We start from the raw sequence: 23,457 nt of genomic DNA, 5'->3' as shown, positions 1-23,457 counted from the left end.
TAGAAAGACATTATTCTTTATAAATAAAAGGTTCATCTGTGCAGTATTCACATTAGAAAAATATACATTGCTTGCCATAGACCTTCTCTGGATAAAATCAGACGAATCTAGGATCTGACTCCACTTCACTGTGAGGGCTCCGGCTCCACGGTGACGACCGACTCCACAGCTTCTAGAGGAACTCCTTCTGGCGGGCCCATCCGCAGGCACGCCCCTCTACATCAGTCACTATGACAATGTCCTCCTCCTGAGACACTATTGTACCTGGAGGGGACAAGATAAGCCCATCGGAAGTCTGAATAAAAATCTGCTTCTGTCCCTGAGACAGTAACTCATGGCTCCCATTGGAAATTTCAAAAGCCATGGCTTCGCTGACAGCAACCACGCTCTCCAGTTCTCTCTGGCCAGAGTGCACCTCCATCCCACAGGGGAACCGGTTCAAGTCCCCCGAAAGGCTTCTGAGACGCCCTTCAGTCAATAGTGATCCATGTGGGCCGGGCTGAGGCCCTGGCTTGGGCACAGTCCTGTAGGCACAGTCCACTGCCACGCTATCCACAGACAAAATTTTCTCAAGCGGAGGGGCTGCCACCTCTGCAGGCAGGACGCTGCTGGGGCTGGGCTGCTGGTGGTTCAGGTGGAAGTCACAAACCTTGCCGAGGTGTCCTGCCTCTGCATGTCCAGGCCCCCCAGGCGGCAGAGACTCTGCTCCACCACCAGATGACAAAGGGCTGCAGAAACCCGGGCTCCTCAGGCTGTCCCAGGTGTCCTGGTTTGAAGAGTGTTCCAAAGCATTCTCTCCAGGAAACGCTGCCACCTGTGCCTGGGTCAGCCTCCTAGGCTCTCCTGACTGAGCATAAACAGGCAGCCCACTGACATCCCGGGATGAGAGAGCAGCACCTATAGACCCCCTCCTGGCTTCTAAGTTAGCCAGTGCCTGAAGCTGCGGGCCCGCCTGGAACACGCTCCCATTGCTACCAGAAACCATCGTTGTATGGCTTTCTTCAGAACGGGGAGAGACAGTCACATTTACTGGAGGGGAAAAACCTAAACATTTTGGGAAACAGGTGAACATGGCGTGTACTGTGTCATGGCCCACTCACTGCACTCACCACCCAAAACCAGCTAGGCCAAGTCACCTGCCCTGCAGAAAAGTCAAAGCATCAATGCTCCTTGCTCCTTGGGATTGGTAGCAATTTTAAAAAATACGTCCCTATTCTCTATTCACAAAGACAGATTTTGTATTAAAAATATGCTCTAAGAGCCATTCGACACTGTGCTTTTTTTTTTTTTTTTTTTTTTTGAGATGGAGTCTCGCTCTGTCACCCAGGCTGGAGTGCAGTGGCACGATTTCAGCTCACTGCAGCCTCCACCTCCTGGGTTCAAGCAATTCTCCTGCCTCAGCCTCCTGATAGCTGGGATTACAGGCGTGCACCACCATGCCCAGCTAATTTTTGTATTTTTAGTAGAGACAAGGTTTCACCATGTAGGTCAGGCTGGTCTCAAACTCCTCACCTTGTGAGCCACCCGACTCAGCCTCCCAAAGTGCTGGGATTACAGGCATGAGCCACCACACCCAGCAACAGTGATTTTATGCCAATACTGAATGAATGATTGGTGGTTATTCATCAGAGTGAGCTGGAGAATCACCCAAAGAGGCCTTTCCAAATACTCACATCCACACCCTCCCAACAACCCTACCTGCAGACCTGGAATTCCCAGAGGTCCAGGCCCCTGTATTTCACAATAACCTCCCCAGGTGGTTCCAACACATGCCCCAATTAAGAATCACCATCAGGCTGGGCACGGTGGCTGCTCACGCCTGTAATCCTAGCACTATGGGAGGCTGAGGCGGGCAGATCATTTGAGGTCAGGAGTTCAAGACCAGCCTGGCCAACATGGGGAAACCCTATCTCTACTAAAAATACAAAAATTAGCCAGATGTGGTGGTGGGCGCCTGTAATCCCAGCTACTCAGGAGGCTGAGGCAGGAGAATTGCTTGAGCCTGGGAGGCGGAGGTTGCAGTGAGCAGAGATCACGCCATTGCACTCCAGCCTGGGTGACAGAGCAAGACTCCATCTCAAAAAAAAAAAAAAAAAAAAGGCTGGCGTAGTGGCTCATGCCTGTAATCCCAGCACTTTGGGAGGCCGAGGTGGGCAGATCACCTGCGGTCAGGAGTTTCAGACCAGCCTGACCAAAATGGTAAAACCCCATCTCTACAAAAATACAAAAAAAAATTAGCCGGGCATGATGGCGGGTGCCTGTAATCCCAGCTACTGGGGAGGCTGAGTCAGTAGAATTGCTTGAACCCAGGAGGCAGAGGTTGCAGTGAGCCGAGATTGTGCCACTGCACTCCAGCCTGGGTGACAAAGTGCGACTCCCGTCTCAAAAAAAACATTTATATATATAATTTTTTAAGTGCCTAGTTGACAGGTTCTGGCTAGAGCCAGAATAAAAGCCAGGACCTGTCTTGTTTTCAAATGTTAAATCTCAGCTGGCATGTACAGCGAAGTCTCATGAAAGCCAAGCCATAGATGGATGTGTCCTTGGGACCCATCTCAGCCTAACCTCTTGGGACCCTCCTGGTATAGCCTGTTTACTACCATTTGGTGGCTCTCCTTTTTTTTTTGAGATGGAGTCTCACTCTGTTACCCAGGCTGGAGTGCAGTGGTGCAATCTCGGCTCACTGCAACCTCCTGCCTCCCAGGTTCAAGCAATTCTCCTGCCTCAGCCTCCGAAGTAGCTGGGATTACAGGCACACGCCACCACACCCAGCTAGTTTTTTTTGTATTTTTAGTAGAGACGGGGTTTTGCCATGTTGGCCAGGCTGGTCTCGAACTCCCGACGTCAGGTGATCCGGCCGCCTCGGCCTCCCAAAGTGTTGGGATTATAGGCGTGAGCCACTGCACCTGGCCTGTGGCTCTCCATTTTAACAAGGCACTCTAGAAAACCCTGAAGACCTCAAGACTCGCAGGGAATGAATCTGGAATGATAGAACACTGGGAGGCTGGAATGAAACTTGAGAAACTAGAGGGTCCCCTTAAATCCAGCACAGGTCACCCAACCTGAAAAATGGCAATCCTGGGCACATCTGTGCATGTCAGCAGGGCTGCCAGGCCATGTATACACCCCACAAACAGCATTTTACCCTCACCAGTGGCCAAAGCATGCAAAGGCCTGGGCTTCTCCCGGCCTCTGCTGTTGGCAGCAAGAGATTCAGTGGTATCGTTGGACAGGGCTTCTCTTCTGGGCCTTTTCACTGAGGCCAGTCCCTCCTCCGCAGCCTGTGAAGAGAAGAGCCAATCAGCTAGAATAGGAAGGAACAGGCAAACCGCTACCTCCTCTTCCTGGTGTGAACAGAAGAAGCCAAACCACGCTAATTCACCGTGCACAGAGTCACCTGGCACCCACTTCAGCCATGCCCACCTCACGTTCCCTCTTCTCGCTGCTAGCTCCCTCTAGCTGCTCCCCATCCATGTCTCGGCTGAGGTGCTTGGGTCCAAGGTTGTCTGGGTGTATTTCTTTCTTCCGTAGGAATTCTGTGATTCCTAATGACTCAGCAACCTGAAAAGAAATGGGCCAAGAGAATAAACTTCACCCAAACAGCACACACCCCCAGAAGCACATTCACATGCAAGAATTAAATGACTTCATAGAATTAAATCTACAAAGTTCCTCACCTACTGTGAGATGCCATCTCAACAATGAGAAAGATGAAGATCAATATAATGTTAGATGGACTAGCTGATGATAAAAATGGATTATAAAAACTAGAAGGTTCTATGTGAGCACAATTTAGAGGAGGAGACCAATCTTTTTTTTTTTTTTTTTTTTTTCTGAGACAGAGTCTGGCTCTGTCGCTCAGGCTGGAGTGCAGTGGCATGATCTTGGCTCACCACAACCTCCGCCTCCCAGATTCAAGTGATTCTCCTGCTTCAGCCTCCTGAGTAGCTGGGATTACAGGCATGCACCACCATGCCTGGCTAATTTTTGTATTTTTAGTAAAGATGGAGTTTCACCATGTTGGCCAGGCTGGTCTTGAACTCCTGGCCTCAAGTGATCCGCCCGCCTCAGCCTCCCAAAGTGTTGGGATTACAGGCGTGAGCCACTGTGCTCAGCCCAGAACAGTCTTTACAAAACATTTAAAACACTCTCTTTAATGCTATCACAAGCTTAATAATGTTAGCTGATACCATGGTAACTTTCTTTCCCACTATCCCTCCTTTACTGACTTCTCACTGGTCTCTTGAGAAAAACGATCCTGCCTATCCCACACCCAGATCTCCCTTCCCAGCTGGTAAAAAGGCATGGGCTTGGGGGCCTGAGCTGGATCCCAGCTTCTCTGCCCATGGCCTGGGTGATCTTGGTGAGCCACCATCTCCTGAGTCTCCCTTGTCCATCTCCCTGACTTATCCAGACAAGAGGTTACAGCTACCTGGAAAGGCTTTTGTGAAGATGAGATTTGACTCCATATGCAATGCCTACGTAAACACCAGATGTGAAAGTGTTAAGAGACAGCTGTGATCATTTATACATGGATGTTATAAAGAGAACCCCACAGAGCATGAGATGGGGGTGGGCACAGCAGGAAGGGCGGCAGAATAAGGTTAAAGGAGAAAACGGGCCATGTGGGTTCTGCGCAGACCAACCTGGATGGTGTCCCCTCACAAACTGAGCCACTGTCATGCTCCCAAGAGGCGATGGCACAGTCTGAGCTGCTGAAAAAGCCGGATTCTGTAGGGCAGGCACAGTGTGTGTGTGCCGAGTTCCGCCTCAAAGCAGGATGATACCCACACTTGCTAAACTCGAGAGTTTAAAAAACACACAGGTGACTGCTGTGGAGGGCAGCTACATGAGGCTTAGCAAAAACCTTTTACATTTTCATCATATATAATTTAAGAAAATAAGGCAGGGCATGGTGGCTTATGCCTGTAATCCCAGCACTTTGGAAGGCTGAGGCGGGCGGATCACTTGAGGTCAGGAGTTCGAGACCAGCCTGGCCAATACGGTGAAACCCTGTCTCTACTAAAAATACAAAAATTAGCTGGGCATGGTGGTGCACACCTGTAGTCCCAGCTACTCAGGAGGCTGAGGTGGGAGAATCGCTTGAACCCAGGAGGGGAGGTTGCAGTGAGCCAAGATGGCACCATTGCACTCAAGCCTGGCTGACAGCGAGACTCTGTCTCAAAAAAACAAAAACACCCAAAAAAATCCAATGTAGCTAAAGGCAATTTGATAATAACAATGACACTGAAATGAGAATTGTGTCAGAACCACCACAAACAAAAATGAATGGCCCCTATATAATCCATCCCCAAAAACCCACATAAGGAAGAAAACAGGGCTGGGCGTGGTGGTTCATGCCTGTAATCCCAGCACTTTGGGAGGCCAAGAAGGGAGGATCAGTTGAGCCCTGGAGTTCAAGACCAGAGTGGACGACACAGCGAGACCCCTTCTCTACGCAAAATTTAAAAATTAGCTGGGCATGGTGACACACGGCGGTAGTCCCAGCTACTCAGGAGGCTTATGTGGGAGGATTGTTTGGGACCAGAAGGTTGAGGCTGCGGTGAGCTGTGATTGTGCCACTGCACTCCAGTCTGGGAGACAGAGGGAAACCCTGTTTCAAAACAAAAAAAAAAAAGAAGAAAATGATACCTGAGGTTTTAACTCTGATCATCAGTGAGTGGGAAGATTATGGTGTTTTCCATTTTCTTTTAGCTTATCTTCATTTTTGAGTTTTCTGGAAGAGCATTTATTGCTTTAAGAAAAAAAAAACTGGGGACCGGATGTGGTGGCTCACACCTGTAATCCTAGCACTTCGGGAGGCTGAGGCAGGCAGACTGCCTGAGCTCAGGAGTTCGAGACCAGCCTGGGCAACACGGTGAAACCCTGTCTCTACTAAAATACAAAAAATCAGCTGGGCATGGTGGTGTGCGCCTCTAATCCCAGCTACTTGGGAGGCAGAGGCAGGAGAATTGCTTGAACCTGGGAGGCGGCGGTTACAGTGAGCTGAGATCACACCACTGCACTCTAGCCTGGGTGACAGAGCAAGACTCCATCTCCCAAAAAAACAAAAAGAAAAAAAATTTTCACTTGATGGGAAAAAGCTAAAATGAGGTCGAACAGGAAAATGTCATTACTAAAAACATTCTCCTTCATACATGGAGGTTTTTTTTTTTTGGTTTTGTTTTGTTTTTTGAGACAGAGTCTCTGTCACCTAGGCTGGAGTGCAATGGTGCAATCTCAGCTCACTGCAACCTCCGCCTCCTAGGTTCAAATGATTCTTGTGCCTCAGCTTCCTGAATAACTGGAATTAGAGGCATGTGCCACCACGCCCAGCTAATTTTTGTATTTTTAGTAGAGACTGAGTTTTGTCATGTTGGCCAGGCTGGTCTCAAACTCCTGACCTCAAGTGATCCACCTGCCTCAGTCTCCCAAAGCACTGGGACTACAAGCATAAGCCACTGCACGTGGCCCTTCTTTCTTTTGGCTAACTCTATGAGCAAAACTCTTTCTGCCATGGGAGATTGTTACCTTATCATTGTTTATTTCCAGGGTCTCCTGGGAACACAGACCAGAACTACTGAGGTAATCTTGGCACATTTTCTTAACCATTTTATGCAACTCTTCAAATTCCTTATATATAGCTGGGAAAAAAGGCTTTGCTAGATGATCTTTTTCAACCTTCGTGAAGATAAGACCAAAAAAAAAGTTTAAACTCGAGGCACTGATATGGAAAATACAGAAGAAAATCTAAACAAAGTTTCGGTTCCTTAACCCCTCAGCAGCCCTCAGTGGTGTGCGTTTCCTTCAGTCCCCAGTGAGCACCTACTGTGTGCCCCGCATGGTGCAGAGAAGCCAGGATGGGCATGGGAGGAGCAGGCCAAGAAACAAACAAGCCTTGGGTGGGGGCCATGTAGGGCATGGGTGAGCTCCTGGACAGGGTGGGAAGGGAAGGCAGAAAGGCCCTGAGCCCCGGCTGGACTGTCAGCTCCGGAGGGAGTGTGGGGCACAGGCAGCCTGGGCTGCAGCCTCAGAGCGGGCTCAGAGGGAGCAGAGCCCCGGGCAGAAGAGGCCAGCTGGGGCGAGTGGGTTCTAGGAGAGCCCAGGATGGCCATTATTTGTGGCTGCCACTTCCATTCCTCCCGTACCAAGTTAAAAGTCAAGGGAGTGAATGGGCACATGCCCGAGACACCCAGCTACCCAGGCAGCAGCCCCCACACCAGGCACGGTGTGTGACCAGCAGGCTCACTTCAGCTGTCCTGGAAAAGGAAAACGATTCCAAATGGCCTGGCTCTTTCCAAAACAACTATGAGCTGGGCACGGTAGCTCACACCTATAATCCCATCACTTTGGGAGGCTGAGGCAGGAGGATTACTTGAGGCCAGGAGTTTGAGACCAGCCTGGGCAACAAAGCTAGATCCCATCTCTACAAAAAAAAATGTTTTAAATAAATTAAAAATTAGCCGGGTATGATGGTGCATGCCTGTAGTCCCAGCTACTTGGAAGGCTGAGGTGGAAGGATTGCTGGAGACCAGCAGTCTGAGGCTGCAGTGAGCTATGATGGCACCACTGCACTCCAGCTGGGTGACAGAGCAAGACCCTGTCTCAAAAATAAAATTAACAACTATGCAGGCTATTGAAAAATAATTAATAAATAATAATATTATTTCTAAATAACTTCTAATCATCCCGCTATCATTTAGAAACACTAAGAGTACTCACCTTCATCAGAAGAAACTCATACACGGTCACAACCTGAGCCAGCTGAGGCAGAGCCAATTCCACCAGCTCCTCCCGGTCACACTGCTGGAGGAACTACCAAGGGAAAGCGTTTCATGCCTTTGAATGTCCCGCAAGAATTTCCCAATAGCCAACAAGGTGGTGCAATATACAACATAAAAAGCAGAAAGTTCTCCAAAAATTTCAGTGACCAAGTAACTCTAAACACTCTGCTTTATTAACTATTTCACTTGTTTGCTCCTTAATGAAGTACTATGATCCATTCTGGGTCCCCCATGACAAGCTCTGGGCACTGTCCTGGGCAAGGCCCTGGAATAAGGACACGGTGATAAGGAGAGGTGTGTCCTGCCCTCCAGGACTCACCCAGGCTGTGCCGCAGACTCAGGTGAGGGGGTGGCACAGCTGGAGGCGGCGCCTGGAGACGGGCAGGCCAGAAGGGCTGAAAGGCAACCCAGGCCCAGGCTGAGAGGGGCCAAGGTTTGGATTCCCTTCTCCAGGCAGCTGTGGAGGGAGGTTTTAGGAAGGTGCCTCGGGTGGTGGTGCAGAGGATGGGGCAGGGCTGGAAGCCTGGCAGGCAGTCAAGACTACCCCCACAGTACAGTCAGGAAAAGATGAGGACTCAGGTAAGGAGAGGGATGTGGGTGGCAGGGGAGGGAGATGAGGGGAGAGCACAGCCCTCCAGGCTTAGCGACCACAGGACATGGGGAGGGGTGAGTGAAGGAGAAAGTCAAGAATGGCTCTGGGTTCCCAGCTTGAGCCTGGGGTAGGCGAAGCAGCCCCTGACAATGCAGGGGTGGACAGAAAGCCAGCTTGTGGGCTCTGCTCAGACATGAAAGGCAGAGGGGTTCACAGGACAGCCAGGTGGAGATGTTTCAATGAAGAGATCTGAGGCACCAGAGAGAGGTCTGAACGGGAAGCGTGGGAGTCTGTAGAGGGAAGAAGGCCTGGGAAACCAGGAGGACAGTGAGATCCCCAGGGAAGCAATAAAGTGAGGGGGAAGCTGAGGAAGTCCTAGAAACAGGAAGTCTTCTGAGGTCCAGGGAGATCACAAGATCAGTGGTTAGAAGGCCAGACGCAGTGGCTCACGCCTGTAATCCCTGCAATTTGGGAGGCCAAGCCAGGAGGATTACTTCAGGGTAGGAGTTTGAGACCAGCTTGGACAACATAATGAGACCCTGTCTCTAAAAAAAATTAAATATTAGCTGGGTGTGGGGGTGTGCGCCTGTGGGTCCAGCTACTAGGCAGGCTGATGCAGGAAGATCAATTGAGCCTGGAAGGTGGAGGCTGCAGTGAGCCATGATTGAGCCACTACGCTCCTGGGTGACAGAATGAGACCCTCTCTCAAAAAAAAAAAAAAAAAAGATTGGCATTTAGGGAGAGAGCAAGAGATTGAGTAGGAGCTGCAAAGGGCTGGAAGGGCTTCAGAGGAGGGCCACAGATGCTCGCAAAACAAGCAGAAAAGCTACAGAAAAATCTTTTCATTATAAGACAAAAATGTTTAATTAAGACTTTCAAAATCTTTTGAAAGAAGTGGCCAGCTGACTTTCAACTCCACAGGAAGTGAGAGAAGGTGGGAATATGGGATATTACCTTGCCATGGCCTGACCTAAATTCTGTATGAGCTTAATAACAGCAGACAGGGAAACTCCACAATTTTCTGCTTAACACTTAGGTTCAACTGACAGTTTTTTTTGTTTTTGTTTTTGTTTTTTTGAGACGAAGTCTCGTTCTTGTCCCCCAGGCTGGAGTGCAATGGCACGATCTTGGCTCACTGCATCCTCCGCCTCCTGGGTTCAAGCGATTCTCCTCCCTCAGCCTCCCAAGTGGCTGGGATTACAGGCGCCTGCCACCATGCCCAGCTAATTTTTGTATTTTTAGTAGAGACAGGGTTTCACTATGTTGGTCAGGCTGGTCTCAAACTCCTGACTTCAGGTGATCCACCCGCCTCGGCCTCCCAAAGTGCTGGGATTACAGGTGTGAGCCACCGTGCTCAGCCTCAACTGACAGTTTTGTCAGATGACTGGTTTGACTGTCCTGTTTCTCCCCTAAGAGCCGAGCCCTGTCTATCTTGTGCACACTGTCCCCTCCATCCCTAGAACAGGGACTGATACTTGATGGACACCCAGTAAATATATAAATTAATATCCATTTCTGGAGAAATTATCATCTGTAAGTCAAGAATGGTTCTGAAGGCCGGGCATGGTGGCTCATGCCTGTAATCCCAGCACTTTGGGAAGCCAAGGCAGGTGGATCACAAGGTCAGGAGTTTGAGACCAGCCTGACCAACAAGGTGAAACCCTATTTCTACTAAAAATACAAAAATTAGCTGGGTGTGGTTGGCAGGCGCTTGTAATCCAAGCTACCCAGGAGGCTAAGGAAGGAGAATCGCTTGAACCTGGGAGGTGGAGGAGCACAGTGAGCCGGGATGGCACCACTGCACTCCAGCCTGGATGACAATGTGAGACTCCGTCTAAAAAAAAGAATGGTTTTGAAAACCACTTCCGTTGTTTTCTAAACTGCTTCCATATAAACACAGGTTATAATTATTCCAAAACTTATCAAGTCAAGCAGCTTTTGGAGCTACACCAAAGGCCGTATAGTCACTTTAAACAGGTAAGAGTATGAATTAGTTCAGATATTACTGTCCTTGGCATCATCACACACTTAATGCAATGACATTTCAGGTGAACTGTTTAGGTGATTCAGAAACTGATAGTGATTGCCACATCCATGCTAAAGACACGGGTTTCAAGCACAGGGTTTAAGAGTGAGGTACCTCCTTGAGCTTGGCTTTGCTTGGCGACGCCCTCTGCTCCCCTGCCATAGCAGAGCCACCAGGTAGCTGAGCGGCTCTTCTCTGCTGGAGGACAGCTGTGCGGGACTCTGCAGGGGTCTCTGAGCATGCGCGTCTTCTAGGTCCTTGGTATCTCTCTGATCGCAAAAGAGCTCCATTTTCTGGTTCAGATGGCAATGTCTCTTCAACGTCTACAGACTGACCATTCTAGACAGTGTTGCACACCCAAAAGTAAAATAAAACAATCATGCTTTATATACCCCATAAAAACCTTTTAGTGGCCGGGCGCCGTGGCTCACACCTGAAATCCCAGCACTTTGGGAGCCCAAGGCGGGTGGATCATTTGAGGTTAGGAGTTTGAGACCGACCTGGCCAGCATGGTGAAACCCCATCTCTACTAAGAATATAAAAAATTAGCCAGGCGTGGTGGCGCGTGCCTGTAGTCCTGGCTACTTGGGAGGTTGAAGCAGGAGAATCACCTGAACCTGGGAGGCAGAGGTTGCAGTGAGCCAAGATGGTGCCACTGCACTCCAGCCTGGGTGACAAGAGGGAAACTCTGTCTCAAAAAAAAAAAAAAAAAAAAGATTTCTCTGATGTGACTGTCATTTTAAAACCTGACCTGAATTTTGTTCCTAATTCATTACGTATCCATGACTTTTTAAACTTTTAAATTATTTTACTGGATAGATTTAAAATACCATAAAATTCATCCTTTGAAAGTATATAATTCAGTGGATACAAAATATTCGCGAAATTGTGTAACCATAACCACTATCTAATTCCAACACAGTTTCATCAGCTCAGAAAGAAACTGTACCCATTAGCAGTCACTCCTCCTTCCTCCCTCCCGACAGGCCCTGGTAACCACCAGTCTACCTTCTGTCTCCATGCATCTGCATGGCTTTTGAAGAGAACCCTAGATCTGGCCTTGTCCTCATGTCCTATTTCCTCATTCCCTGACAATTCCCTCCTCTGAAAATAGGAATAATAACGTAGAAAAATAAAATAAAGGCCAGGTGTGCCCGGTGGCTCATGCCTGTAATCCCAGCACTTTGGGAGGCCGAGGCGGGTGGATCACCTGAGGTCAGGAGTTTGAGACCAGCCTAGACAACACGGTGAAACCCTGTCTCTACTAAAATTACAAAAATTGGCCAGGTGTGATGGTGCACGCCTGAAGGCTGAGGCAGAAGAATCACTGGAACCCAGGAGGTGGAGGTTGCAGTGAGCTGAGATCGCACCACTGCACTCCAGCCAGGGCAACACAGTGAGACTCTATCGCCAAAAAAAAAAAAAAGAGCGGGGAGCAGTGGCTCCTGCCTGTAATGCCAGCACTTTCGGGGACTGAGGCAGGTGGATTGCCTGAGGTTAGGAGTTTGAGACTAGCCTGGCCAACATAGTAAAACCCCGTCTCTACTAAAAATACAAAAAATTAGCTGGGCATGGTGGCAGATGCCTGTAATCTCAGCTACTAGGGAGGCTGAGGCAGGAGAATCCCTTGAACCCAGGAGGCAGAAGTTGCAGTGAGCTGAGATCATGCCATTGCACTCCAGACTGGGCAACAAGAGCAAACCTCCGTCTCAAAAAATAATAATAAAAATTTTAAAAAAGAGAGAGAATTAGAATACTAAATACTACAACTACTGAACAACATGAATAACCTAAATGAAATGGACAAATTCCTACATACACAAAACCTGCCAAAACTAAATCACAAAGAAGTAGAAAATCTGAGGCCGGGCGCAATGGCTCACGCCTGTAATCCTAGCACTTTGGGAGGCCGAGGCGGGCAGATCACCTGAGGTCAGGAGTTCAAGACCAGCCTGGCCAACATGGTAAAACCCTGTCTCTACTAAAAATATAAAAAATTAGCTGGGCATGATGGTGGGCACCTGTAATCCCAGCTACTCGGGAGGCTGAGGCAGGAGAATCGCCTGAACCCAGGAGATGGAGGTTGCAGTGAGCTGATACTACGCCATTATACTCCAGCCTGGGTGACAGAGCAAAACTTCGTCTCAAAAAAAAAAAAAAAAAAAAAAAGGAAAGAAGTAAAATTATCTCTATTTGCAGATATGATCTTATATGTAGAAATGCCTAAAGATTAGACACACACATACACACACACACACAAAAATATATTAGAATTAATAAATGAGGCCAGGTGCAGTGGCTCATGCCTATAATCCCAGCATTTTGGGAGGCTGAGGTGGGCAGATCACTTGAGGCCAGAAACTGGACACCAGCCTGGCCAATATGGCGAAACCCCGTCTCTACTAAAAGTACAAAAATTAGCCAGGCATGGTAGCACACACCTGTAAATCCAGCTACTAAAAAGGCTGAGGCAGGAGAATTGCTTGAAACGAGGGGGCAGAGGTTGCAGTGAGCTGAGATCACACCACTGCACTCCAGCCTGGGCAACAGAGTCAGACTGAAAAAAAAAAAAGTAAATACACAAAATCAGCTGCATTTCTAAACACTAACAATGAACAATTTGAAAAGAAAATAAAGACAATAATTCCACTTAAAATCTAGCAATTCCACTTCTGGATATATACCCAAAGAAATTGGGCCAGGCGTGGTGGCTCACGCCTGTAATCCCAGCACTTTGGGTGGCCAAGGCGGTGGATCACAAGGTCAAGAGATCGAGACCATCCTGGCTAACATGGTGAAACCCCGTCTCTACTAAAAATATAAAAACTTAGCTGGGCGTGGTGGCTCGTGCCTGTAGTCCCAGCTACTCGGGAGGCTGAGGCAGGAGAACGACTTGAACCCGGGAGGTAGAGGTTGCAGTGAACTGAGATCGTGCCACTGCACTCCAGCCTGGCGACAGAGCGAGACTCCATCTCAAAAAAAAAAAAAAAAAAAATAGAAAGCAGGGTCTCAAAGATGTAATTGAACATCTGTGTTCATAGCAGCATCATTCACAATAGCCAGAAGGTGAAAGCAACCCAAGTGTCCACCGACAGATGAATAAGCAACGTGTGATACGTACACACGGTGAGATATTACTCAGTCTTACAAAGGGAGGACGTTCTGACACTTGCTACAACATAAACCTCGGATATCGTGCAAAGTGAAATAAGCCAGCCACAGAAAGACAAATACCCTGTGACTCCACTTCTATACGGAAATTAGAGTAGTCAAGATCATAGAAGACACAAAGTCGAATAGTGGCTGCCAGGGTTGGGGGAAAAGGGAATGGAGAGTTGGTGTTTACAGGGACAGAGTTTTAGTTTTTTGTTTCTTTTTCACTTAGCCCAACGTGAAGCTCGGAGTTTTAGTTTTAGAAGATGAAGAGAGTTCTGGAGATGTGTGGGGGTGATGGTTGCGCAACACTGTGAGTGTATTTAATACCCCTGAACCACACACTTAAATATGGTTAAGATGGTAAATGTCATGCTATGTGTTTTTTACTACTGTGTGTGTGTGTGTGTGTGTGTGTGTGTGTGTGTGTGTGTGTGTATATACATATATATATATATTTTTTTTTTTTTTTTGAGATGGAGTTTCACTCTTGTTGCCCAGGCTGGAGTGCAATGGCACGATCTCGGCTCACTGCAACCTCCGCCTCACAAGTTCAAGCAAATCTCCTGCCTCAGCCTCTCAAGTAGTTGGGATTACAGGCATGTGCTACCATACCCAGCTTATTTTGTATTTTTAATAGAGATGGGGTTTCACCATGTTGGCCAGGCTGGTCTCGAACTCGTCACCTCAGGTGATCCGCCCACCTCGGCCTCCCAAAGTGCTGGGATTACAGGTGTGAGCCACTGCACCCAGCTCAATAAAATATTTTAGAAAAAAAATTTTTGATGTGATAATGCAAATTCATAGCGACTCACACCTACTTTATCAGTAGTTGCAGAAGCAGCAGAAGGGGGAGAGGACACACTAAGCAGCCAGGGGCTGTTGACACTCCAGAAGCACCCCCGGGGACTCCTTTTCTCAACAACACCCTCTGTAATGGCAACATCAGCCAAGAGCGCACTGCCATTGGTTTTACTGACCAAACCTAGAGCTGATGGATGCATTCCCATCAGATGTGCTCACTAAATCATCCTGGCACACAGAAGACACACATCTCCTGGCCTGTTTGGCAGCAGTGCAGACAACGTGGGGGTCTCAGATCCTCCACTAGAATGATTCTGGTCCCGCTACAGCCTTCGCCTGAATCCCCATCAGATCAGATGCCATAAAGGTCAATGTAAGGATGATGAGCAGGCAGGGGCAGGAACTGGGACTGATTTGGTTTGAATCTGTGTCCCCACCAAATCTCATGTTGAAGTGTAATCTCCAAAGTTAGAGGTGGGACCTGGTGGGAGGTGACTGCTGGATCATGGGGGCAGAAGAACCCTCATGGCTGGTTTAGCATGACAGTGAGTGAGTTCTCATGATATCTGGTTGTTTAAAAGTGTGTGGTGGCCAGGCGTGGTGGCTCACACCTGTACTCTCAGCATTTTGGGAGGCTGAGGCAGGCGGATCACCTGAGGTCAGGAGTTCAAGACCAGCCTGGCCAACATGGTGAAACCCTGTCTCTACCAAAAATACAAAAATTAGCCAGGTGTGGTGGTGGGCGCCTGTAATCCCAGCTACTTGGGAGGCTGAGGCAGGAGAATCACTTGAACTGGGGAGGCAGAGGTTGCAGTGAGCCAAGATCAGGCCACTGTGCTCCAGCCTGGATGACAGAGCAAGATCCATCTCAAAAAAAATAAATGAGTGTGTGGTACCTCCCCCTGCCCCTTGTTCCTGCTGTGGCCATATGAGGCGCCTGCTCCCACTCTGCCTTCACCGTGACTCTGTTTCCCAAGGCCTCCCCAGAAGCTAAGCAGATGCCAGCACCATGCTTCCTGTACAGTCTATGGAACCGTGAGCCAACTAAACCTCTTTTCTTTATAAAATACCTGGTCTCAGGTATTTCTTTGTAGCAATCCGAGAACGGCCAAATAAAAAGACACATACCCAGACAGAAACATTACCTGCAGGCCACCGCGTGCTGACTCTGTCACCAAGCAGGAGCGGGCCCCTCCCTCACATGGAGCCGCTGGCGTGGACAGCCCCAGGGAGGTCAGGCTGAGCATCCTTTCCTCCGTGCACCCCCGTAGGGTGCTTCCATTGGCTTTCTCAGACAGCACCATCTCGGGGTCCAGCTGGCCATGCCCTGGGTTAAGTTTAAAATGTCGGGCCAGTCCCCCCTTCCCTATATATGACTTTTCACAAGTCTGACACTTAAAGCTTTTGGGCCTCAGGGAGCAGCTTGATAAGTCAAAGAGTGCGTGCCTCTCCCTCTGATCTTCATCTTCTTCCACACAGAGTTCTGAATAATCATCAGAATCTGACAGATGACCATCCGCCAAATCCTCTGTTTTTATGAACTTATAATCTTTAGCTTTATATTTGGGAGGTCGAGATACCCGTCCAGAACGTGTCTTTACTTTTAACGATTTTTTTAGTTTCTCAGTATGTCTTGTATGCAAGTTGGAAATAAATGGATGTGCTGAACTGGATGAAAGAGATGTTACTGCCAGTGGGTCAGAGGCAGACAAAGGGGTCAACATGGAGCCCTGTTCATTTGGAGCCTTGGGGGCTGGGACTCTCTTTGCAGGGACCACCTGGAGGGGTGGCAGTGGTCTCTGTACAAACCCTTGAGCAGGAGGTTGGCATAAGTCACTTAGGAAGCAGGACTGTGGCTCGGTTCTCACAAGCGGCTGTACCCTGAGCAGCTGAGGGCTGGCGATGTGGAGCCCCACCAGGCAGGAATTCCCCCAGGGCGGCTGGCTCTTTCTTGCAGTTTGGGGCTGGATTGTGGTCGGTAGGGGCATTGGCCTTTCCTGACCTTTTGTTTCTCCAGACGTTACCTTGACACAAATGGCTTCTAGTTGCTTGGGTACAGAAAGACAAGAAAGAGAAAAGAAGCATTGTGCTTATGAATATGTCTGCAATTTCACTCTCGTCATAAACCCATTATTGACATTTTTTCTAAATTACATCTTACATATAAAAATTGATGTAATGTGTTTGTACTAAGGTGGTATTTTCCAGACCTTTCTGAGCAGAGACCACAGTGATATAAGCTGGGCTTGGTGGCTCACACCTGTAATCCCAGCACTTTGGGAGGCCAAGGCAGGCCAATTACTTGAGGTCAGGAGTTCGAGACCAACCTGGCCAACATGGTGAAACCCCATCTCTACTAAAAATACAAAAATGAGCTGGGCGTGGTGATGCACTCCTGTAGTCCCAGCTACTCAGGAGGCTGAGGCATGAGAATCACTTGAACCCGGGAGGAGGTTGCAGTAAGCTGAGATCGCACCACTGCACTCCAGCCTGGGCAACAGAGTGAGACTCCATCTGAAAAAAACAAAAACAAAAACAGGGACCACAGTGATACATTTTACATTATGACCTAGTACACGTGTATATAAATATCTGCATACATAAATAAAATAAAAAGTTGATGGAACTACTTACCATCCCTATATAAATGCCCGCTGATTGTATCTATTCTACATCATTTTTTTTTTTTTTCCGAGATTAGGGTCTCACTCTGTCACCCAGGCTAGAGTGCAGTGGCGTGATCTCAGTTCACTGTAACCTCTGCCTTCCAGTTTCAGCGATTCTCTCATCTCAGCCTCCCGAGTAGCTGCCACCACACCCAGCTAATTTTTGTATTTTTTGGTAGAGACGGGTTTCACCATGTTGGCCAGGCTGGTCTCAAACTCCTGACGTCAAGTGATTGATCCACCTGCCTTGGCCTCCCGAAGTGCTGGGATTTCCAGCGTGAGACACCACGCCCAGCCCTATTCTACATCACTTTTTAAAAAATACTAGTCATAATCCAGTAAGTTGATTTCATGAACAGTTAAGAGATAAGAGCCTTCTTAACAGTTTTACCCATGTGAGGCTTTTCTTTTTCTTTTGAGACGGACCCTTGCTCTGTCGCCCAGGCTGGAGTGGAGCGACACTATCTCGGCTCACTGCAACCTCCGCCTCCCGAGTTCAAGTGATTTTCCTGCCTCAGTCTCCCAAGTATCTGGGATTACAGGCGCGTACCACCACGCCCCGGCTAATTTTTGTATTTTTAGTAGAGACAGGGTTTCACCATTCAGGCTGGTCTCGAAATCCTGACCTCTGGCGATCCACCTGCCTCACCACACCCGGCTAGTTTTTTGTTTGTTTTTTTGTTTTGAGATGGAGTCTCGTTCTGTCGCCCAGGCTGGAGTGCCACCGCAACCTCCACTTCCCAGGTTCAAATGATTCTCCTGCCTCAGCCTACTGAATAGCTGGGATCACAGGTGTGTGCCACCGTGACCAGCTAATTTTTTTTTTTTTTTTAAGATGAAGTCTCGCTCTGTCGTCCAGGCTGGAATGCAGTGGCGCTATCTCAGCTCAGTGCAACCTCTGCCTCCCAGGTTCAAGCAATTCTCCTGCCTCAGCCTCCTGAGTAGCCCGGATTACAGGCGCTTGCCACCACGCCCGGCTAATTTTTGTATTTTTAGTAGAGACGGGGTTTCACCATGTTGGTCAGGGTGGTCTCAAACTCCTGACCTCATGATCTGTCCGCCTCAGCCTCCCAAAGTGCTGAGATTACAGGCATGAACCACCGTGCCCGGCGTTACCCATGTGTTTTTGCTTGGAGTTTTTAGTACTCTAAAAGCAGACGTAATTCATAATGTGGGCCCATGTTTTTTAAAAAGTTTTTAATGAAATTCTGGAAGCCACAACAAAGCCATAAGGAACAATGTTACCCAGCTTCCTACTGCACAACCTGCATGCCTGTTTCTTCACCCTGTCCTGAATGTGCTGTTTAGCATTCTTATGCTTTTTAAAAATTTATGTGGCATATGCAGATATTTCTAAAAATATATAGTTCAGTTCTGAAATGTTTTTAAACTTTATATAAATGATATCATCTCCTGCAACTTGAAAGGGCTTTTCTGGGTTTCTTTACTTCATTTTGCTTCGTGAATTTTATCCACATTAACATGGGTAGGTCTCACGGGTTCATTTTCTCTGCAGTATGAGTATACCAGTCTCCTATTGATGGACAGGTGGTTTCCAACCTTCTGTTCCTAAGTTCTGCTCTGAATCTTCACGATGTATGTGTGTACATGTGTGACTTTCTCCAGGGGCATGTACCTAGGCGTAGGGCTGAGTATCTTCAATAACTTTTTACAAATATATCTAACAAAATTTCAAATACATGTGCTTTTTGACCCAGTAATTCCATTTCCTGGATTGTATAAAAAAAAACACGCAGGTGGCCACAAAGATGTTCTGTTCTACGAAGTTCAAGGCAGCACTGTCTTAATAGCAAAACACCTACCAAAGGGGAGAACTACCTTCAATAACATCCCACAAATATTTATTGAGCACTGACCGCGTGCCAGAAACACTGTTACAGGTGTCAGGGAAACAGCTGTCTTACAGCTTAGGGGAGAAGGACGGGGAAGCAAAAGAAACAAGGCTCCCGCCCTCACAGAGCAGAAATAATGAGCATTTTCCTCCAGGGAGAAAAAGAGGCAAACCTCATCATCCAGAGCACGATTTCCCAACCAACATTTCAGAACATAATCCTTTGACATGGGTGGCTGGAGGATGGCCAGCAGCATCTCTGCCTCTACCCACTAGATGCCAGTAGTGATCCCAAGTCCTAACAATGAAGACATTGCCAAGTGCCCCCTGTGGGGCAAAACTGCCCTCGGTTGAGAATCACTTATTTGGGACCACCAACTGGCCCTCTTTGGACTCAACCTTCTGGTGTGACCCTCAAACAGTGGAGCATCAACAAAAATGTCACACAGGACAGAATAAAGATCCTCACTGAGATCAAGCTGGAGTGTGTCTCTCGTCTGTCTGTTATACTAGTACAAATAGCAGAGGTCAGCCAACACTTTGTATGAAGAATTGTAGAGAGGTGGCACCATAGCCCTGGGAGTCCCCAACTCCTGGGCTACTTGTGAAACAAATGACAACGAGATTGACTGCGCATATCCTTCAAGAACCCCATCTCTTTCATTTTACTGCCAGTCACACCTGTAATCGCAGTGCTTTGGGATGCTGAGGCGGGAGGACTGCTTGAGGCCAGGAGTTCAGGGCCAGCCTGGGTAACATAGCGGGACCCTGTCTCTACAAAACATTTTTAAATTAGCCAGGCATGATGGTGCATACATGTAGCCCCAGCTACTTGGGAGGCTGAGGTGGGAGGATCATTTGAGCCTGGGAGTTCGAGGCTGTAGTGAGCCGAGATCAGTCCAGCCTGGGTGAGAAAGAAAGACCCTGTCTCAACAAAACCCCAAAACAAAAACATAATACATATACATACATACACTAAACCCTACCGTTTGAGGATAACCACAGCGGCAAAGCCAGACTAATAATGTATTTATCCTCTATCCTGACTGGCTTACCCTGTGGGTATTATGCTTGATACTTTGTTTAGTTAGTTCAGCTAATGTTAACTCAGTATTTCTGGGTGGAATACATACACAGGAGCCAAGTCCTAGCCTCACCCTTGAGATGGGGGCGGTTTCCCCTGCCATGCCTCAGTCCCCGCAGACCTGCTGAATCGGATCTCCTGGGGTGAGGCCCCAAGATCTGCCCTTTCAAAAGCTCCACTGATGATTCTGAAGGCAGACAAGCTTCCCTAAGGAATGCAGACAGGTGAGGCAGACAGGAAAAATGTCATCATGGTACAACAGGTGCAATCAAGAGGCAGGAACGGCCCAGAGGTGGTGGGCTGCCCAGAAGCAGTGATCTCTGAGGGGCATTTTGAAGGCTGGGAATTTTTGCCAGGTGAAAAAGGGCACACATCCATGTGTAAATGCACGGATGCATGAAAAGGGGCACAGCATGTTGGATGGAACTGGAAATTTCTGTGGGGTGGGGAACAGGGAGGATGGGGGGAGAGACAGGGGCCTCGATCTGACCCAAGTGTGTCCATTGGTCTGTGCTTCTGATCCACACCACCCCCACAGCAAACACTGGGCCTTCTGCTGTGGTTGTTGAAATGCACCCCCAACCGCCCCAGAACCTGCCTCTCCCCTTCTGCCTTTTCAACTCAGACGCACCCTTTCAAATCTAGTTCAGATACCACTTCTTCAACAAAGCTGCTTCTGATGTCCTCAGCCAGGAACAATCTCCCTTTCTCTAAATACATTCAGTTCTTTTTCACTATCTTTAGCTTTCTGGCCTTGACTAGAAGTTATCTGGGTCTTGTTTCATCTCCTGTTAGTTCATAAACTACTGAGGGGCAAAGTACGCATCCGGTTTGCCTTTGTGGCCTCCATGACACAGCTGGGGCTGAAAGAGTATTAAAAGAATGTGCTGCAAAGGTATATTATTGCAGGTAGAATTTATATCGTCTCCATTAGATTAGCTACAAAATACAATCCCATCATGCTGCCTAAGCTCGAGTAAGTTTGCTTTTGCTTTACGAAAAATATGTCATTTTTGGATTCCAAACCCAAAAAGCTGCGGCCATATTCAGCAGGGTATGGTGAGGAGTACAGGGGCTAGGGAGAGCAGCCACACCTGAGGGACCTTGGGCAAAGCCACGCAACCTCCCTGAGCTTGTTTCCCACCTGAAAAATGCCGGTACAAAAACACTGCTGAAAACTGAGCGGCCCAGCACAGTGCCGGGCGCAGAGCAGAGGCTTTGCAGATGGCTGCCCCCAGATGGCACCTTGCAGCCTTCTGACCCAGACCAAAGTCCAAAAAGGTTGACTTACCCAAGGTCACACCTCTAGATAGTGATAGTGTGGCATCTGGACAGAATCACACTCGTCTTCCTAAACCTTAGCAAGACAACTCTCCAGTCTCGATGATTAACTGGATACAACCCTAAGCAGCTAACATCAGTCAAAAAAACTCAACGAGTGAAGGTTCCTGATTCTATTCCCTAACCCGTTTCTTCTAGTGGAAAAAGCTGTCTTCTTTTGGCAATTTTGGGGTGAGACTAATTTTGTTTACAACCCCAGCGCTGAAATGGGGTGGAATTTTACAGATGCCGTGTAGGCCCTCTGGCTTCAGGCGCTATGCTACACCCTCCGGAGGTGGGCGACCGTCTTCTAGTTATCACTCCCCTAGCCCACTAGGGGAGTGGCCCAGGAAATAAACCCACCGGGAAAGGATGTTTTGTAGTATACAGAGTGCTTTCACATATTCCAAACATTGTGTATCAGGCACTGTGCTGGGTACTGCGGTTACAAATCAGTCACTATCACCCAGGATGTTAAGTCCTGCAGCGAACTAGTGTATTGTGCTTAACTTTGTTCCAAGCCTGGGCCTTGGCACCTTACAACTGAAAAGCTAAGTTGGTTCCTTTTAATTCATTTATGTTTCAGCTCCAGTGTCTGGCCTACGGGACCACCCAATCTAAAGCAGCCCCCGTCAATCCTAGAACCTGCCTTATGTTCGTTCTTCACCAAGTGTGTTCAAGGCTTCACTTCCTGCACATAGTGGGGAGTGCTGGGAACACGGTCTCTAAGTGCTCCACAAAGGCTGAACCAGCGGTGAAAGGCCTGTAAGAAGAGCTAGGGAGCACGCAAAAGCCCCCAGCAGGGCTGTGAAGGCAGAGAAGGCACGAGGGCGTTCCAGGCACAGGGCCCAGCGTGAGCAACCGCTCCTAGAGTGAGGCTCCTGGGGTGAAAATGCCAGGGTGGTGACAGGTGGGGGCCGAACGCCGTCCCTAAGAAGCTCAGCCTGGGGACGCCCTGAGTCTTAACCCGGGCGGATACTGGCCTCCCCGGACAAGCAGCTAGCCCCGCCGCGGGGCGTCGGCCCTCTTCGGGCCTCAGTTTCCCCACGTCCCTCCCGACGCCTCACCTGGGGCGGGAGCAAGCGCGGGGACTCGGTGCCCCGGCCCCGCTGCAGGGCGGCCTGTTGGGCCGCGTCCCGCAGCCGCCGCGCCGCGTCCTGCAGCACGAAGTGGGGCGGCGGCGGCGGCGGCGGCTGCGCCTTCGTCACCTGCTCCTGGACCTGCCGCAGCTGCTCGGGGCCCAGCGGGGCCACACGTGCGACGCTGCCGCTCTGGCCCGGAGGAGCCGGGCCGCCGCCGCCGCCGCCGCCGCCACCATCCTCGCTGCCGCCCCCAGCCTCCGGCTCCGCATCCGCCATGGCGGCCGAGGCGGGGACTCGAACCGGGGTCGCTGAGCGACGGCGTCTCCAATGTACGTCACCTAGGAGAGGGGCAGGCTACGAGTGCCTCGCAGGCCAAGACACCTCGGAAGGCGACCGTGTCTGGCCGGGAAAGTCGTGGAGTGCCCCGCCCCAGCCGACAACCGCCGCGGCTCCTAGGGCTGATCAGCAGAGCGGACCCCCCTTATTTTCCTTATTGCCTGTCACGGATGTGTTTAAGACTCACCTTCTCCGGGAGCTGTCCCGGATCTCCCAGGGGGAGGTCTTCGGTGTTCCAGAGCCCCTGGCCCAAAAGTTACCACACTATCCAAGTGTTCTGACGTCATCATGCATCCGAATCAGCGGAGGATGCTGTCTGGAGATGCAGAGTACTGTGCCCACCCCTAAACATTTGGATTTATACATCTGAGAGGGGACCACAGTTTGAATTGTTAACGAGAGTGTTTCCCAAATTTTTGCCTTGTCACCCTAGCTTCTCTCTACCCACCCACCCAGATTGGGTGCAGCTTGAAGGGAGAGATGATATATTACACAATCGGTGCTCAGCACAGGCCCTGCCCAGAACACAACGCACGCTCAGGGCATGAATGATGGATGGACGAATATGAATAAACGAATGAGTGAACGAATGAATGAACCCACCCTCTCTCTATCCATCCAGCTCCACTGCCCCATCTTCCTCAGCCTGATCGCCTCTCCTTCTTACGGTTGAGGCTCTGTGCGCCCTCCGAATCTTGTAGCTGCAGGTGTGTACACATGTCCCAGCTCCTTTCCCCAGGGAGAGCAGGAGGTCCACT

At 49.1% G+C, this 23,457-nt stretch overlaps 1 protein-coding gene across 7 annotated transcripts; it reads right to left on the bottom strand.

Moving 5' to 3' along the window:
* ZNF839 (zinc finger protein 839) lies at positions 1 to 23,457 on the bottom strand. 7 transcript variants are annotated; one of them, XM_063793896.1, is made up of 8 exons: positions 22,887 to 23,457; positions 15,505 to 16,407; positions 10,517 to 10,741; positions 7,723 to 7,815; positions 6,532 to 6,681; positions 3,424 to 3,561; positions 3,152 to 3,281; positions 1 to 264 (listed from the first exon to the last, which is right to left on the bottom strand). In XM_063793896.1, exons 2-8 carry the CDS (start codon positions 16,345 to 16,347, stop codon positions 173 to 175), a joined length of 1,671 nt encoding a protein of 556 aa, XP_063649966.1. In that variant the 5' UTR covers positions 16,348 to 16,407; positions 22,887 to 23,457; the 3' UTR covers positions 1 to 172. The 7 variants fall into 7 exon arrangements, with proteins under 7 accessions (XP_063649966.1, XP_024204700.1, XP_024204697.2 ...); XM_024348932.3 differs by having other exon boundaries at positions 1 to 1,044; positions 22,887 to 23,065; XM_024348929.3 differs by lacking the exon at positions 22,887 to 23,457 and adding an exon at positions 22,349 to 22,660 and having other exon boundaries at positions 1 to 1,044.

Source organism: Pan troglodytes, chromosome 15 (assembly GCF_028858775.2).
Source record: "Pan troglodytes isolate AG18354 chromosome 15, NHGRI_mPanTro3-v2.0_pri, whole genome shotgun sequence".
Lineage (NCBI taxonomy): Eukaryota > Metazoa > Chordata > Mammalia > Primates > Hominidae > Pan > Pan troglodytes.
The sequence above is the reverse complement of the archived record's forward strand: the minus strand, read 5'-3'. Positions and strand labels throughout refer to the sequence as shown.

Coding starts and splice junctions, on each gene's coding strand:
- ZNF839 (XM_024348929.3), bottom strand. CDS start 22,639: ATGGCGGATGCGGAGCCGGAGGCTGGGGGCGGCAGCGAGGATGGTGGC. Junction 16,408..22,348: donor CGCGCTTGCTCCCGCCCCAG/GTGAGGCGTCGG, acceptor TCTGTACCCAAG/CAACTAGAAGCCATTTGTGT. Junction 3,282..3,423: donor GCGAGAAGAGGGAACGTGAG/GTGGGCATGGCT, acceptor TTCTCTTCACAG/GCTGCGGAGGAGGGACTGGC.